Raw genomic sequence first — 18,333 nt, forward strand, 5'->3', positions numbered from 1 at the left:
AAAGTAGTTTTTAGGGCTTGAACAATCCCATTCAACTTTAACTGAACCCCATCCCCCATATAAAGACTGTCAGAGGTCAAAAGGAATCTCTTATTCCTTCTAAGATACTGCTGTGTGAGGTGGCAAAGCCCGACAATCATGTTCACTTCAAACGTACTTGGATTTGGCTTCACTTTTTACTTGCTTATATCCCTTCCTAAAATGTAGGCAGTCCCAGTTCAGGCCTCCAAGGAGAACAGGCACCCATGTGTTCGTGGGGCAAGAAGAGTTTCACCTCTTCATGTAATATGAGTCAGTGGAATGAACTGGAATACTCAACACACACCCAGAAATAGAATTTTCCAACCACCAACAGTACTCTTCTTTTCTGGAACTTTCTCTGAAAAGCCCAATTTTTAAATTTACATTTTATACATTTTGGGCCCTTCGCTCTAAGGAATAGGTTTAATTCTTCATGTAATGTATTATCAAGAATCCACCCCCCAGCTGTATTTCACAGCAACTAATATGGAGCTATGTGATTAATTTCCTGGTAAAATTGAACATAATAAAATCAATTCGTAGATACCCAGGAGAGTAATCGAGTGACTGTTAACTCCCAGTATTGTACAAATAGAAATTAGGCAAAAGATAATTGCATGAATGAAGCACTGCTTTCGCTTTCACAACATTAAAACTAGATTTTGCCCCAGAAATATTTGCAGCAGTTACGACAAAGAAGAGGAAATGAAAAATATTTCATAGAGCAATTAGATTCTGATGAATTATTAGTCATGTCAGTTTAATTCTTAAATTCTGTACAAGATAATGAATTTGAATATTGTGTTACTATTTCCTACAGATCAAGTAACACACTAGAATTCTGTAAATGAATGTAATAAAAACACACCCCACCATATATTAATTTTATAATTGAATTGAATGCATCTAAGATCTTTGATGAACATCCACTTTTAAATAAAATGTAAAGACTTTAAAATAGTTATTTGCTAATTATTATGCTATTCATTTCTTCTGCTTTTGTCAATATGCAAAAATTATTTTGTGTTATTATCCAGAAATAGAACAGCTTCTGAAAGAATGGTGACAGTACACATTGAAGCACCACTCCAGAGACAGTTTAAAATAGCATTTTCAGTGTATAAAAGATGAAAACAGATTTCAAGTAATTAAAAAACCCTATCTACAATACAGCCATTTCTGTCCAGCTTTTTTTAAAAAATCATTTAAAACGGTTAAGTTAGCGCAACTATAAGTTACAAATCCATATTCATTCCTGACATTTGCAGGCTCCAACTGATTCAGCGAGGGAGTACCACTTAGATTATAAAATAATAACCAACAACAGAATACAGGCGCACCACCATTCAGGAGATGGCCTTGCTCATTATGTCCTAGTGTAATGCACTCTGATGTCCTAATGAAATATACATGTTTCTTTACTCAGAACAGAGTGATGTTTTTTCCTATGTTTTGAACATTGCCATATGAACAGCATTAGAAAGAAATTGAAGCATACAAGGCATAAACTATAGTTTCTTTTTATATCAAAATGTACTCTTGAAAATGTGTTTGGCACAGTGCTAAATCATATATAGTTAATACTAAATATTGCAGGATACAATAAAACCCTGGAGTTAACTTGTGTTTACACCCTTGTAAGGGATAAAGATACCAATTATTCAGAAATCAGCCTATACAAACTGTATAAACAATATTTATGTCTTGCTTTGAAAACCACTGATATAGTAAATTTTACATAAAAGACTGGAAAATAATATAAATGGATTTTAACAGATCTTTACAATAAGAAATTCAAATGGAAACAGACAAGTAACAAAGAGAAGTAAAAAAATTTATTGCAGTATTCGTTCCACCAGATTTGCTGGGGATCCCTTTTCTTGTATTATTTCAGGGTGACCTAATACATCAAAAATCTACATTTACAAAAACTCCTCCTGCAGGTAGGTCATAGATACTGCATGCTTTTTCCCCCAACAGAATAAATTATATATCCAGGAGATTCTGCCATTTTACAGCCTGGAAAAACAATGCTTTCCTTGAAACTGGGCTAAGCTAAAGAAAGCCATCCGCTGCTAGGTTAAACTCCAAGAACACTTTATTAAGAACATTAACAGACTAATTTCCAACATTCACTTGTTTATTTTTTTTTAAACAGAAAGGTTTTTTTTCCAAGATATAAACATTTTTTTTCGTTAAACTATTATACAGTGGGAGTAAAAATGAACTGAGAAGTTTCTGCTGCACAACAGCGAAGGAAGCTCCCACAAAAATGTTTACCAAACATTTCCTTCTGTTTCCTGCATCCCAGGTGTCATTCTTACTCTTCATTAAATTGATTTTTTTTTGCCAGAAAGTTGGTATTTCAAGTTTTTTTTTCTGTTCTTTCCTGTAAAATTTGGCTGCATGTGTACAAATGCATTAGCTGGAAGTTCCATCCTTGGCGGCATACAGTGATCGTAAAGTCTGAACCACTTTATTAGTCAGCTTATTAGCACTCGTTAGAGCAATTTTTTTGTAAATAATGTCTGACTCTTTGATAGTGTCTACCCAAGGCACCAGTTTGCGGCCATCACGGCGCTTAGCCTCAGTCCAGGAGCCACTGTAGGAGCCTGCCATCCACTGAACACTGAAGCCATTGCTGGTTTTCTGCACTACTCTTGCAATTTGTGGTCGATCTTTGTACTTTGGACAGCAAATAGCGATGACATCCATGACATCAACACTTTCATTCATCTGTGCTGCCAACTCCGTAGAGTCTGAATTTCGTTTTGACCTTCTCAATGACTAAAACATTGGGAGGGGAAAAAAGACCAAGTGTTACACAAAAGAACTTGATTGAAATTATTGCTTTTATTGCTTTTAATCCCTTGACGCCGGGAGTTGGGATTTTCCGGCACACATTCCATTGCCGGCAATGAGACGCGACCGCCAGCGCCAAGGGGTTAACATATCCTTGCAAAATCACATATTTTAATTTGTACCCGTCTCTTTAAACTCTTATTGATATATAAAATTATATATACAAATGAATCATAAAGCTACATAAAAACTTGGCAACAATAGAAAGGATACACACAATACATTCCAAAGGAAATTATTTTTTTATACTAGATATAATCTCTATGTTTTTATTGTGTTTTTGTTAAAACTTTCTACAAAAAGTTGTATAAACGGTTAAGAATTTCTATCTACAAAATTTTTCATATGCATTACATTACTCAATGTACATTTTATTATAGACGGACATGGATAAGCACATAAAATCATTTTACGTAATACGCTGCGAAATACGTTGACTCCTCCTCCGCCTCACCCCTGAAGTGCCTCCTCCTCTATCCTCCCCATCACTCTCATCGTCCTCTGTCTCAGCTGCATTGTTTCTAGGGCTGCCACCTCCGAGCAGCGAGGTAATAGCTTTGTTGCGAGCGTTTGTGCTTGCGGACACTTCCCCGTCTTCTTCTTCTTCGTCAGGATCCAAATGTTCCATAAGAAGTTTGAACTGAAAAAGGATGCAGGGAGTGAGATTAGAAACTATTTTAAAATAGGAGGTATGTCCTACATAACCTCCTTTTAGCCAACTTTTTAAGTAGAAATTACCTATTACAAAACTTTGTTTTCTCCCTCAGCAAAACTAATCTCCCTCAGCAAATGAAAACATTTTAGGCTTTCAGTTTTCTGCAGCTCCAGCCAAGCCACCAGATGGTTGGAGCATCTGGCCCTTCCTCTCAACCCATCTGCCCACAATCTTCGATTCAAAGATTATGCAAACCTCTACACAGAAAAACCTTCACAGCTGGGAACAAAAGGAAATGGATTGGCTCTAATTACAGAAGGTGTCTGACATATGGACATGCAGCAGCTTGAGGAGAATTCCAGAATATAAAATATGCTCTTTTTTTAAAAGTTATGCACACAACACCATGGTCTGTCCCTGGAGCATTTGGTTCCACCTTGTCCGCCCCCATCCCCCATGGGCTGATCCAAGAAAATGGATCAGGTTAAGGTTTTAAATTAGGAGCAGGGAGACGTAGATTTATGTCAACCTGTACACACTAGGCAGGACCAAAATAGGCGATGGTTGAAACTTCCCTGATGAAGCCTCTAGCTTGGAAAACAGAGCACTCCCAGACCTCACAGATCTGATCTGGAGGGAAAAACAGAAGATCCCAAAAAACAAGAGAATAGTGCAGGAACCAGTTATGCTGCTTTGTACATTCCTAATTTTTATGTTTTTAATGGGGCAAGATTTTAGTTTGCTTACCCCAGGACAATAGAACCATGTTGTGCAATAAGCAAAGTGAAAAGGCCGATTTATTATCAGTCAACACACTTTAAAATAAAGAAAAGCTCTGCTAGATCACTACCTATTCCAGCATTGATGCTTCTAGAAATGCATTTTAACATATTTTTATTTAAAATACTGTACATTTTATTCATCGACATAGATTTTTATGTTTTTGTACACTACTGCGAGTTGTATGATTAAAGCAGTTCATGTATCTAATAAACAAACAAACATATCCAAGATACGCTGCTTCTGATTCATGGGCTGTTATATAGCCATGAAGATCAGTAGTGATAAATACCCTCATCATCCATTTATTTAATTACTTAAAACCATCATATATAATGGCAAAGAACTGCACAGTTGTGTTGTGTAAAGAAAAACTTCCTTTTAAGGGGTCTGGAATCACTTTATGTTTAATTTCAAACAATAGCTGTCTCATTCCACACCTCTGGAAAAAGTCTTAAGTTCAGCCAGTGGTGAATAGTGAAGTTTTAAACAGTGAAAACTTACATCTAAATATTGTTTTACTATATTCCTCTTCACATCTTCTGTGAGCCTGGAATTAGCCATATCACTTCGAAGGAAGTCCAGCGTCTGTTTTGGATGGAAGTGAATTCCTGCTTTCCTGTTTATCGCCTTATCATAAACTTTTGCTGATTCAGAGGGTGAGTATTTCTGAATTTTACTAAGAAAAAAAAAGTTGTAAGAAAACTAAAATGTTTTTTTAACATTACAGAAACAAATGTCAACTTTGCTTAAGCGTTATTGATTCAAGTCCCCAAGAGTTTGGTCCCAAATAAGATCTCACCAACATAGGAAATAGAGATAGTATAGGCAAAACTAAAATGGCCCTTACCTATCAGAAAATCCACAGAGGTTCTTCAAATGCTGTTTTAACATCAAAAGCAACAATATGCCCTGGGAGACATTTGCAAATTCAATCAGAGGAGCTGAATTGGCTGGCAAACATTTCATGACAGCATTTATATCATTTTCTTCGTCAGAGTCTGAATCAGAACCTGCACGTTTTCGTGACTTCCGAGATTTGTGAATTTCCTCCTCACTTTCACTGTCACTTTCGCTATTGCTTTCACTTTCACTCTCCTCATCAGAGGAAGGCTTTCTTTCTTTTTTATACTTTACCATAGACTGAAAGAGAAAGACACACTGCTTTAGAATACTAACCAACACAATAACTTACATAATTGCACAATGATGCTAATACTTTTCTCACAAGTGTGAAAAAGTGGCTGTGGGAAATTGAGTGACATTTTGTACATTGAAATATACACACATGCACTCAGTGATTTCATTTTCAATTTGGAATATAACTGACATGTCCCACCAAGTAGATTGTTTAACTTCATTACTGGCAGCCCCTTACTGTGTTTAGCGTGTCTGTTCACTGAATACAGCTCTCTTTTTATATCTAAGATCTATGAGAAAAATAACTGCTAAAGTCCTTGTGAATCCTCTGCAGATATTACTGAACGAATTCTGAAAAATAAACAAAGGCTCTGAATAAAATATTTCAGACTACTTTACTCATCACATGAGGCTTCTTCTTATGCTGCTTGCAGTGTGGTAGCAACTTTTATATGACACGAACTGCACATGCGAGGAAGGAGGAAGTTGGCCTCATAAAGGCTTGTGTGATCCCTCAGAAATGGACTCCATGGGAAAGGTCCGTATTGCTGGCTCCTGTCTACGTACCATACGGGTCTCACCACATGGGAGTGATGCTTACTCTTCTGTGTATGTCTGTGTGCATATATGTGCATATAAGTAAATGGCACCTAAGAGTCTATTAGCCCCGACCCTGTTAGCCTCCAGGAAGGCTTTGAAGACCTAACGGTTCTCCCAGGTGGTGGGGCCAAGATGTCAGATGAGCTCACCCCTGAGAGGTATAGTATATGTTGGTCTACCCTGGTCATGTTTTGTTGCTGATGAGGATTTTTGCTCATTTTTTGTCACTGTTTGCTGCCCAGAGTCATATTTTTGTGAGTTGGGCAGCCATAAAAATCCATAAATAAATAAAATAATTTAGTCATGTTAACACGAAATATTCCTGTTCAAAAATATCCAATCAATGTAAAACATTCTATATATTTCAGAAAGGGACTCAAATAAGCATCTGAAATACATTCAAAGAACTGACATTCATGAATAAAAAGCACTGCCTATTAAACTGTTGAAACTTAAAAATTAGGACTTCCTGAGAACTTAAGGTGGAAAGACTGCACTAAAAAAGATGGTTTTAGAGCTTAGATTTACACAAAGACTCTCTCCTCCTTTCATCTTCACTAATATAGTTTTTGCTCAAGTTACACAGACTAAAGTAAAATTATCCTAAGACTCTTTAGGCAGTAGAGATACTACTTTGATCAACAGAGGAGCACTGTCTTAGTTTGGATCTCTTGGGAACACCTCCCCAAGGGACTGGCTTCCAACCTTTTAGTACAGATTGAATTATTAAAGATGCCTGTGCAAGAAATAACGTTCTTTTTGATACGGCATTAAAAGAGAATTTCACTTACCTCTTTAAATGACTGCAGAAGGTTGCTACCAGAAACTGATAATGTAATATCTATATGGTGCATTATAAAAAGTGGCTCTTCCTGGGTCTGGTAAGGAAAACAGGCTAGATTGTCTGCTATATACAAAAGCATATTCACCTCTGTTTTCTGTTAAAGTAAAAAGATATGTATACATATATTTATTTATTTTTATTTATTTATTACTCATATTTAGCCACCGCCCATCTCCCCCAGAAGAGGGACTCTGGGTGGTTTACAATAAAATTCCCCATAAAACATAAACATTAAAATCACATAAAACAATTATAATAAAACCCAATAAATAAATAAAATCCAAGAGAAATGTAAAATCCATATATATGTATATGAAAGACATAACCATTCAAATCCACATTTTGTGTTCAGCTTATTTAGTATTTTAGGTAACTGGGACATCTGCCAGGAAGAAATTCTCTCTCCTACTATTTCTACCCCCCCCCCCCCCCCCCGTTAGTGTATCAATGGCACACCAGGCACTGGAGGAAACTTCTTCAGAACCAGGGAATCTACAGGTGATTCTGATATACTGTAATTCCTGTGCAAGGGAAGCATCAAATGAAGGGGCAGGAACACAGAAACCCCTGAGCAACTGTTCTGTTAATCTTACATGAATTACAATTACATTCACCGAAACTGGTATACGTTGCTAAGCCCTCTTTGGGATTTGCAAGCTGTTTTTATATACAGTTATCATGTAGGCACAAATGACCAGGCTCAAATTGTCTTATAATTCGGACACATGATGCAAAGCCCTAGCTCTCTCAAGAAGGCTCTAATGCTGGAAAAGGTGGAAGAAAAGAGAAGACGATGACGACCAGTAGCAAGGTGGATGGACTCCACTACAGCAGCAACGAAAGCATTATTGGAAGACCTGAAGGACCAGGTTAGGGACAGACTGTCATGGAGAAAAGCTATCTATGTGGTTGTTAAGAATTGACACCAACTTGATGGGACATATCATAATAAATTTCAAGACTAGATTAATAAATGCAGCCATGCAGTTAAATCAAATATACAGAATTCAACAGTGAAGCTACTTAAGAGTTTATTAAACAAAGAAAAAAGCATCCATCAAGGATGTTCTAGACAAGTACAGAAAGCCCGCATAAGACTTACAGCTGTGTCATCAAAGAGGTTGAGCAAAGAAATAAGAAAGGCTCGTCGGTGTTGCCGGTTCCCTCGGATCATGGAGTAAAGATGTGAGCACAAAGCACTGCTAGATTCATCCTGCCTAAAGCCCCTCACAGGATCTTTTGGGCAGGTATTGATTGCCTGCTGTACTTGGTAAGACATCTTCATACCAGCTACTGCTTTCATCTGAAATTAAACAAAATGTGTAATGCCTACATATTTCTTACGTCAGTCTGCACGAAACAACTCCCCACCCCAATCTAAAATGACTCCTGGCTCCTCAGCCCTTTAGATTCCGTATCCTCCTCTCCCCAAGCCTCATTTTGATTCTTGCTGTTCCTATTCCAACTGCTTGTAACTGTTTCTTGTGTGACAAAAGCACACAAAGTTCGTTTCTTCTAAAGAAACCTGTATGTTTGAAAAAAAGTTGAGCTTGTAGAGAACAATGCTACTACAATCTGCACCTATCTTGAGAGGATGAGCAATTCCATATCGTGAAATCTTACATCCAATATTGATAGACTGCATTTTGAAAACATCCCAAAGCTGGCAAGGCCATAAGCAATGGATTTGTAACATCTCTCAGAGAGCACAGCGGGCTCACCCTGTTTAACTTATGCAGGTCTCATTTAATTTCACCTTCCTTCTACAAGCAGGTATTCCTTGCTTCTAAAAAAATAATCTCTTTTTCATGCCATGGTTTTTGTTTTCAGGAAGAAGTATGTCAAAATTCCACATGCAAACTTTAGTAAAAACCCGTCTACAATGACATGTATTTATTTTTTATATATTGATGGAAACATATTTCCAGTTCAATTTTTTCCAGCTGCAGAAACTGAACTAGGATACCTTTTTTTATGATGAAAATAACCTAAAGATCATTTTAGGCTTCCTCTGATTCTGTGTATTTTTATATAAATGGAAAAGACAGATATGATACTTTATTAAGATAAATGGAGGCCAACATACATGAATAAATCCAGCATATTTTTTGTCTATTTCCACCAGCTGTTGGTCTGCTTTGTTCCTCATAGAAGGCTCTGGATCTGTGCCCATTGCTATTAAATATGGTACACACTGCAAAAGAGATAAAAACAGAATTGAAAGAATTCCACATTTCTGTTCGTTTCCTTTTTCTCCATTTTCTTCACAATTGAAAAGTATAAACATTATCTCTCTCATATATAAATTGCTCAAACACATTCTTCTCCCATCTACAGTCCTCACTAAAAGGACAAGACAGAATAGTTTCCTCCTGTGAATATAGCAGATTATTCTATTATTTGTATGTCAGATAATACCCACCCTATCACTTCAAAAAATGGGAAAAGACTTCATATTTCCTCTGGGCAAATATGGTAAATGACCTTTCTAAAGAGTTCTGCAATAAGCCAAGGGAAAGGCCACTCATAACCAAAATATGGTGTATGATCCCATCCATTAAGACTCAACATTATATATAACCAAGTTACTGTGGCTTGGTGAACAAACTGGTTAAAAAGTCTTGGCTTAGCATGTGTGAACCATGCCCACAGGTTAAGGTAAGGAAGAAAGAACCCAGCACTACCTTACTTTGTTTGGGCTCTTTGCTGTTCTCTACATATTGCTGCCTTTCTACCCACCTTGCCATTCTTTATGGAGTTTACTGTCTCTTGCTTTTAATCATGCTCCACCAGTAGTACTACCACCCCACTTCTCATCTCTTTGTGCCACTGCTTTTAATTACCATTTTTTCATTATCACATGGACACCAGGGATAGCCACTTTTAAAGATTACACTGTCCTACAGTAAATAAAGTTGCTATTTGAGCCACTTGACCTCATTTCCATATATTCAGTGCTATACTCAGCCTAGCACGGCAGAGGTGCCAGCTGGCTAGGGTCTCTTTAGAGGTGTTCTCTTTATACTAAAGAAATACTGAATGCAGAAGCCATATATTCCACATAAAATTTGAAAACACTGGAAAATCAATATCTGGGCTACTCAATCTATAATTACTTCATTCATTCATATTTAGCCACTGCCCATGAGGTACCGGGTTCAATGTATGAAAAAAGTACATTCTCTTGCTGCTTCAGCCAAAATCAACACTCTACTATCTGAAGAAATCCATTTTCACCCTGCTTGTGAATTACTGAAGATAAATAATTGTAAAAATGCTACTTATTGGATACCTGAAACCAACTGATGGTCAGAATGAAGAATTTTGTCTTCCTAGTAAAATTTCAATCTTCAGTGTATTTTACTAAACATGTGAATATTAATTAGATTCACCAGGTCTGTTAGAGTTTAAAGATTATACGACAAACAGCAGGCAGAATTACACAGACCAAATCTAAAGAACTGGCTAGAAACAGAGCTTAGAAAAGCTGCATCTATGCAAACCTGTTATCATTAAAGTTATTAATATACTTTTATGATAAATATCTACTCTATTATTAGACACCTTGGAAATACTCATCATATTGAAAAGCAGGAAAAAAGAATTTGATAACTAAAAATACTGGGCATGGACCCATGTTACCTACAATCCTATCTTCTCCAAACAGGGTCTGCCCATCTTGTGTGATCAGCCCAGGAAGTGATTCTAGAGGGTTGGAATCAGAAGTGGCTTTTTTTTCTGTTGTAGCCTGGTAACTCTAAAATACTCAGCCCCTAAAGTCTACACCTCACATTAAGAATTCAAGAGAAGTATAAAGACTCTCCTATTTGATGAGGTTTTGGGAACCCAAGGTGCCCATCACATTATGCTTTTAAAAAATGTTTGTGTTTTAAATTGATTGTTTTACATTATATTTATGTGAGCTGTCTGGAGTTTGTGAAATCAGACTGGATATAATATAAACAAACCAAATAAACAATATAAGTAAAATAAATACATAAGGAAATAAATGTTCAGAATTTTTGCTGAGCATCCAGAAAAATCTCCACACTTGAAGTATAAAAATATAATGATTACAACAGATTCCTGTGCTTTGTAAGCTCCAATGAATTACATGTATTTTATTCCCAATCAAAACTTTATAGAATTGCCAGCTTAATTATACAATTAGATACCTGAACTGGATGGATAAGACCCTGGTTTAATGTGAGTGCAATAACATTGAGCGCAAAGTGACGAACACTGGACTGTGTGTGAAAGAATGCTTCAAGGACTTGTTTGAGATACAACTGCATGATGGAGCTGCTCATCCCTGAGGAAATATCACCCATTTCTTTCAGATCTTCTTGCTTTGCTACCTTTTTCCCTACAAAAAACAGAAAACAAAAGAGAAATTTTATCAGAATATCCATTATTTATACATTATATAAATGTTGAATGCATATTTTGCATTCAATATTTGCAATATTTTAAAGTATAAAATGTTTTTATACTATCTAGCATATAATTCAGAATGGGCTACCTGAAGTAGTATTTGCAGGGTTTTTTCCCCCTCTTTTTACTTTACTCAATCAGACATACATCAAAAATAAGAAAAATCTATTAAAAATGACAGAAAAAATGAGAAGAGAGAAAACACAAATAAAACTTTATAGAAACTTGGGAAAAGTAATATACAGATGCATACATAATACAAATACAAGGATTCTCAACATCCATATTCAATAGGTCTACCCAGAAAGACATTTCAAGGACAAAGAGAATCTCTCAAGAAAAATGGGCACCAAATTTAAATAAAGCAATCCATAAGTGAAGGATTCATTAAGATTCATATAATCACAGGATTAAAAGGGGTCACTGTAGGCCCCTGAATCCAAGCCTGTGCCCAATGTAGAAATCCAAGTTAAAGCATCACAGATAATTGCCTGTTTAGCCTCCACTTAAATGCATCCAGTGTAGGGGAGTCCACCCCCTCTTTGGATAAGTGATTCCCCTGCTGAGCTGCTCTTTCTGTTAGGAAGGTCAATATCCAATCAGAATCTGCCTCCTTTTGACTTACATTCATCATTCTTGCCCTCTGGAACAAAATAAAATTTGTCATCCTTTCAACTATTTAAGAAGTGCTATCTTATTTTCTCAAGGCCCTTCACAGGATTTACTTTCTAGTCCCCAGATTATTTTTCTTGATGTTTTCTGAACTTGCTCCAATTTGTCTAGATCCCTTTTAAATCACGATGCCTAAAAGTGTACACAGGACTTGAAGTAGGATATGACCAAAGCAGAATAAAATGGAACTATCACTTTCTGTGATTTAAAGATCAGACTAGTGCCATTTCCCAGATTTAAGTATTGCTGATTCAAAGAATAATTTACTTTAGTTTCCAGTGTTTTGCAATTGTCACATCTGGAGCTGACAAAAAATAAACAAACAAAACAATTAAAGGTAATTAAATGTATATTATCACCAAAAACATAAAATATGTACTAAGTTGTTTACAATCTAGAAGCATACTTATTAATAGGATGTAATTTTAGAGGGTAGAGTGCCATCTGTGAACTATCTGTAATCAACAGAAATAGAAGTACGTAACTCCTTCCTGATCCACTTCTGACCCACATATTTTATATGCCTTTGTTTATACTGAGTGTTAGCCAAACCTCTTGATCAGTGTAACATACACTAATTACATTCCTCCGTGTGTCTCCTCAGTAGCAGAAATTAATGATGACAGAACCTCTGGGGAAACCTTATCCATTTTAGATATAGTTCAGATCCAGTTAATACTCATATATAAAAAGAGTAGCGGAGACCCACTAAAATGAACTTTGAAACTTTTTGGATGTAAGAAAAGCATTAGTTATTTCATCATATTCAGTCACATGTCCCATTTCTGTTATTGTTTGCAACAAAGACTGAAGAAAGACAGAGTGCTACCTAACTGAAGCCAAGTTTTTGAAGCAAGATGGAATCATCCACACTAAGATACTATTCTCCACTAACTAATAAACTACTTGAAGAGCTATCTTAAGTCCCTGATCCAGTCATACAAAAGAAGGAAATAGCAGAATTAGTGGTACAATTTCAGAGAACCGATTGAATAGACTGCATTATTTAAGGCTGCATGTAAGGATCAACCCTTTTAATTTGCCTCATATTAAAAAAACACACACATACCCTAAAAACATCTTCTTCTAAGGGGAACCTCATGCTCACTTCCCAAGATCTGTTACAGCAACAGGAAGCAAGAAAAAACGGTATCAGGAGAGGGTATGTGTCCAGGGAAGAAGGGTAGACTGTGCAACTGCACGGATAACTGCTTGAAGAGGCACAGTCACATGTTTAGCAAAATAGGTCTTTTAGTGTCCTTAGATATAAGTGCATACCATACTAAAGTTGGGTATGATCAAAAACAAAGATGGCAAGGACCTAACAGAAGAAGAAGAGATCAAGAAAAGGTGGCAAGAATATACAGAAGACCTGTATAGGAAGGATAACAATATCGGGGATAGCTTTGACGGTGTGGTCAGTGAGCTAGAGCCAGACATCCTGAAGAGTGAGGTTGAATGGGCCTTAAGAAGCATTGCTAATAACAAGGCAGCAGGAGACGACAGCATCCCAGCTGAACTGTTCAAAATCTTGCAAGATGATGCTGTCAAGGTAATGCATGCTATATGCCAGCAAATTTGGAAAACACAAGAATGGCCATCAGACTGGAAAAAATCAACTTATATCCCCATACCAAAAAAGGGAAACACTAAAGAATGTTCTAACTATCGAACAGTGGCACTCATCTCACATGCCAGTAAGGTAATGCTCAAGATCCTGCAAGGGAGACTTCAGCAATTCATGGAGCAAGAATTGCCAGATGTACAAGCTGGGTTTAGAAAAGGCAGAGGAACTAGGGACCAAATTGCCAATATCCAATGGATAATGGAAAAAGCCAAGGAGTTTCAGAAAAACATCTCTTTCTGTTTTATTGACTATTCTAAAGCCTTTGACTGTGTGGACCATAACAAATTGTGGCAAGTTCTTAGTGGTATGGGGATACCAAGTCATCTTGTCTGCCTCCTGAAGAATCTGTATAACGACCAAGTAGCAACAGTAAGAACAGACCACGGAACAACAGACTGGTTTAAGATTGGGAAAGGAGTACGGCAGGGCTGTATACTCTCACCCTACCTATTCAACTTGTATGCAGAACACATCATGTGACAAGCTGGGCTTGAGGAATCCAAGGCTGGAGTTAAAATTGCTGGAAGGAACATTAACAATCTCAGATATGCAGATGATACCACTTTGATGGCTGAAAGCAAAGAGGAACTGAGGAGCCTTATGATGAAGGTGAAAGAAGGAAGTGCAAAAGCTGGCTTGCAGCTAAACCTCAAAAAACCAAGATTATGGCAACCAGCTTGATTGATAACTGGCAAATAGAGGGAGAAAACGTAGAGGCAGTGAAAGACTTTGTATTTCTAGGTGCGAAGATTACTGCAGATCCTGACTGCAGTCAGGAAATCAGAAGACGCTTAATCCATGGGAGAAGAGCAATGACCAATCTCGATAAAATAGTTAAGAGCAGAGACATCACACTGACAACAAAGGCCCGCATAGTTAAAGCAATGGTGTTCCCCGTAGTAACATATGGCTGCGAGAGCTGGACCATAAGGAAGGCTGAGAGAAGGAAGAGAGATACTTTTGAACTGTGGTGTTGGAGGAAAATTCTGAGAGTGCCTTGGACTGCAAGAAGATCAAACCAGTCCATCCTCCAGGAAAGAAAGCCAGACTGCTCACTTGAGGGAATGATATTAAGAGCAAAACTGAAATACTTTGGCCACATAATGAGAAGACAGGACACCCTGGAGAAGGTGCTGATGCTAGGGAGAGTGGAGGGCAAAAGGAAGAGGGGCTGACCAAGGGCAAGGTGGATGGATGATATTCTAGAGGTGACAGACTCGTCCGTGGGGGAACTGGGGGTGTTGACGACCGACAGGAAGCTCTGGCATGGGCTGGTCCATGAAGTCACGAAGAGTTGGAAGCGATAAATGAATAAACAACAAATACTAAAGTTACTTTGGTTTGACTTTTTTTCCTCTGTATATAACCAATATAAATGAGTAAAAAGCTTACATAATAAGAACAAGGTAGATGCATCATAGCAATGCCAAGGAGATGCAACTGATTAGGATTTTGGTCCCTGATAAATAGAGCATATGGAAAAAGAGGTCATGAACTAAACATAGAAGACAATGCTCTGATTTGCACCCAAAAAGTAAAAAAGAAGTCTGGGAGGACAGTATCTTGATTCAAATAAAGGAAATAATGGGTTTCCATAAACGTAACTTCTGACTGAAAAGTAGTTCCATTAGCGTCAAATCCAATACGACAGAACAACCAAGGAGCAAAGTAAACATGAGAAGACTACCAAAAGTTTATTTGAGTAATAGAAATATAATGCAACCGTGGTGAAATGTTCCAATTGTTCTGGCATCCAGTCAAAAGAATACAAAATTATAATTACTAGTAAAATTATCAAAGTAGTTCCCTTTGATTGATAAGCAATTAGTTTTCTATGCAATGTCAATGACCTTCAAAATTTCCAGCAGAAGGGTCAGAAGAATCATATCTGCCAAGCCTAAGAATCTGAATATCAAAATGATGTTATTTGCTCATGATGCCAAGACTTTGTGCTTGGGTGACAGGACAGAAAAATACAGTTCTACTCCAATTGAAGAACTTGAACCAAGGTTCACATAGCCACCAGCTGTTAACAGGATGCACTCTGCACTGTCTTAGTAAAGCTTTGACATTACATAAATAACAAGGAATGTAGGGAAACATAAAGAAGGATCTTTGACCTAAAGTGCTCTGGGACTTTAGAATTCAAACAGACAAGAACCTGCCACATATCACCCCAGACTTAACAATTGTTGATAAGAAAGACAAAAAAGTCTGGATAGTGGACATTGCAATAGGAGACAGCAGAAGAGAAGAGAAAGAACTAGAGAAAATCACAAAATACTTGCAAATAGAATGGCTTTGGCAAAAGAAAACAAAGATAGTATCAGTAGTAATAGGCGCCTTGGGTGCAATCCCAAAACATCTGGAGTACCACCTGAATGCCATTGGCATTGACAACATCACCATCAGTCAATTGCAAAAGGCAGCTTCACTTGGAACAGCTTACATCCTGCGATGATACCTTTAACAACATCAAACAACAACATCTGCCTATCCCAGGTCCTTGGGAATGACTCGATAAGAGGATAAAAATGCCACATCCAGTCTAAACGTCTGGCTGACTGTGCAACCAACCATAATAATATATTACATTTATATGCTGTCTGACTCTCAGTGACAGCATATACCTGTTGATAGGCATTCTAAAAGGAGAGATTCTACATCTTTGCCATGATTTTCCCACATTATGGTTTCTCTAAGACTACGCTTGATTTCCTAACAATTCTGATGACAACTTTTTAGGGTAGCAGTTCACCAATGTGTCACACTGGCTGCTAGACCTGCAGATGGGCCATGGATGGGCCACACAAATCAACGGGACTACTGAAAATGCTACTCATTCTTTAGGTCCTTGGAAAACCCTCTAGTCTGGTCTATCTCAAAAGGCTGACAGAGCCCAAGAAGTCTTCCAAATTGTGTATCAGTCCTAAAGGGGGAAGTGCAACCCTGTTCTGGACTAAAGATGGAATATCTCCAGTCCCATGTGGTCCAACTATCAATAACCACTTGGTCTTGTCAGGGTTGAGCTTCTGTTCCTCCCCATCTAGTCCCCCCAGCCTCCAGACACTGACAAATCAGTATCATTTGGTTAATGAGGGATCAAGAAATACAACTGAGTATCATCAGCAAATTGGTGGTACCTGATTCCAAACTGATTATCTTAGCCAATGGCTTCCTGTAGATGTTGAACAGGAAGGGCAGGAGTGTTGAACCATGCAACACCCCCCACATAGGGATGTCAGGCTTCATCTCTCCCCCACTGCCCATACCAATTGCATCCAAACATAGAAAAAAGGGAGCCACCACAATACTGTGCCTTGCACTCCTAGTCCCCGTAGGTGGTCCAGCAAGGTGTAATGGTTGATGGTATTGAAAGCCACTGAGAGATCAAAGAGTGATTTTTGCACTCATCAACAAGTGCATTCAGTGCTGTCTCAGTACTATGTCTCAGCCTGAAACCTGACTGGAAAGGGATCTAGATAATCAGTTTTATCCAGAGCTCTCTGAAGCTGCAGCCTGATTACCTTCTCAACAATCTTACATAAAAATAACAGGCTGGAGCTAGCACCAGCCAAACATCTCCAAATATTTTTTTAAGCTGAAGCAAAAATGTCCAAGGGAGGGTGTGCACACCACAAAAAATAGCAATCAAGATTACAGATGATGCAGTTACCACCTCCATAAGGTACCAGGTGTCACAACTATCATCAAAGACATGTATCTATAAAATGTATGTGAACATAGACAGTGAAATGGTAGGAATTTTTACCCCTAAAGTCTTCCAAATTCATCAGGAAAAGTCATTTTCTGAACCTCTAGAACAAGTTTTAAGAGCAACAATATAGGGATTGAACATAAAATAGCAACGAAATCAGACATCATTTTGGGAAAACAATTATCCAATTAACCTTCAGAAATAAACCTGATGATCAATCAAAATGAGCAAAGCAAGGAGTGATAAAGAGTGTGAACTGCAAGCCCTGCCCCTCTGGTTGCAAAGTCTTAGTTAAAGAAATAATAATCACAGTCAAAACTGAGGTAGTTAATTGTATTGAGTTCAATATAAGTGCCAGTTCTGATAAAAATAAGCATCTTTTTTCAGTGTTGAACCCTTTTGTAGTTCTTCCAATCTAAGGGTTGAAGATGTCCTAACAGTCAGAAATCACGCTGAGACGAGGAGTAGGTCTCTAGTGTTTATTACTGCTACATTAAACAGAATCCTAACAAACTGAAGAAGCGTGGGAAAAACCCAGACATATAAACCCCAAAAGCTAAGGCGGGTCTGATCTGTGTCTCTTTGAATGGCTGCTTAATTCCTCAGTACTACGCATGCGTTTTCCACCCTGGATCGAGGCCCTCTCCTGTTCGCCATCAGTACTCATGACAGAAGACCAGTTTACTTTAGGATTCTATGACAAAGAGTTTAGGGAACAGCATCCAGATAATGAGATGGCCTACTGGTCTGCAGGGACTGCCAGATGTGTTCAGTCTCAAAACCAAAATTGGAAATGGAACCTATGGTCACCAGAATTCTAAAGTGGACAGGCATATAGCTGATATGGAGGCACAAGATTTTCTACTCATATGTTAGAATCAACCAACATTAAGTGAAGAGCTTTGTTTAGATGGATAAAACTGAGACAAATTCAAATAGCTCACTTGCAGAATGTGCTCCTGGAGATTAGCGAACTGTTC

General features: G+C 37.7%; 1 protein-coding gene across 2 annotated transcripts in view; it reads right to left on the bottom strand.

Moving 5' to 3' along the window:
* Positions 1-1,834: 1,834 nt before the first annotated feature.
* NIPBL (NIPBL cohesin loading factor) overlaps positions 1,835-18,333 on the bottom strand; it is a 186,149-nt gene continuing 169,650 nt past the window's right edge. The window contains exons 40-47 of one of the 2 annotated variants that reach the window (XM_063295737.1): positions 11,078-11,268; positions 8,989-9,096; positions 8,005-8,205; positions 6,850-6,996; positions 5,169-5,461; positions 4,823-4,997; positions 3,338-3,523; positions 1,835-2,808 (exon numbers count right to left, since the gene is read on the bottom strand). In XM_063295737.1, coding sequence (XP_063151807.1) covers positions 2,443-2,808; positions 3,338-3,523; positions 4,823-4,997; positions 5,169-5,461; positions 6,850-6,996; positions 8,005-8,205; positions 8,989-9,096; positions 11,078-11,268 — 1,667 coding nt within the window. In that variant the 3' untranslated portion in view covers positions 1,835-2,442. Of the gene's footprint in view, positions 2,809-3,296; positions 3,524-4,822; positions 4,998-5,168; positions 5,462-6,849; positions 6,997-8,004; positions 8,206-8,988; positions 9,097-11,077; positions 11,269-18,333 lie in introns of both variants that reach the window. The other variant, XM_063295738.1, reaches the window with a different exon arrangement.

Source organism: Candoia aspera, chromosome 2 (assembly GCF_035149785.1).
Source record: "Candoia aspera isolate rCanAsp1 chromosome 2, rCanAsp1.hap2, whole genome shotgun sequence".
Lineage (NCBI taxonomy): Eukaryota > Metazoa > Chordata > Lepidosauria > Squamata > Boidae > Candoia > Candoia aspera.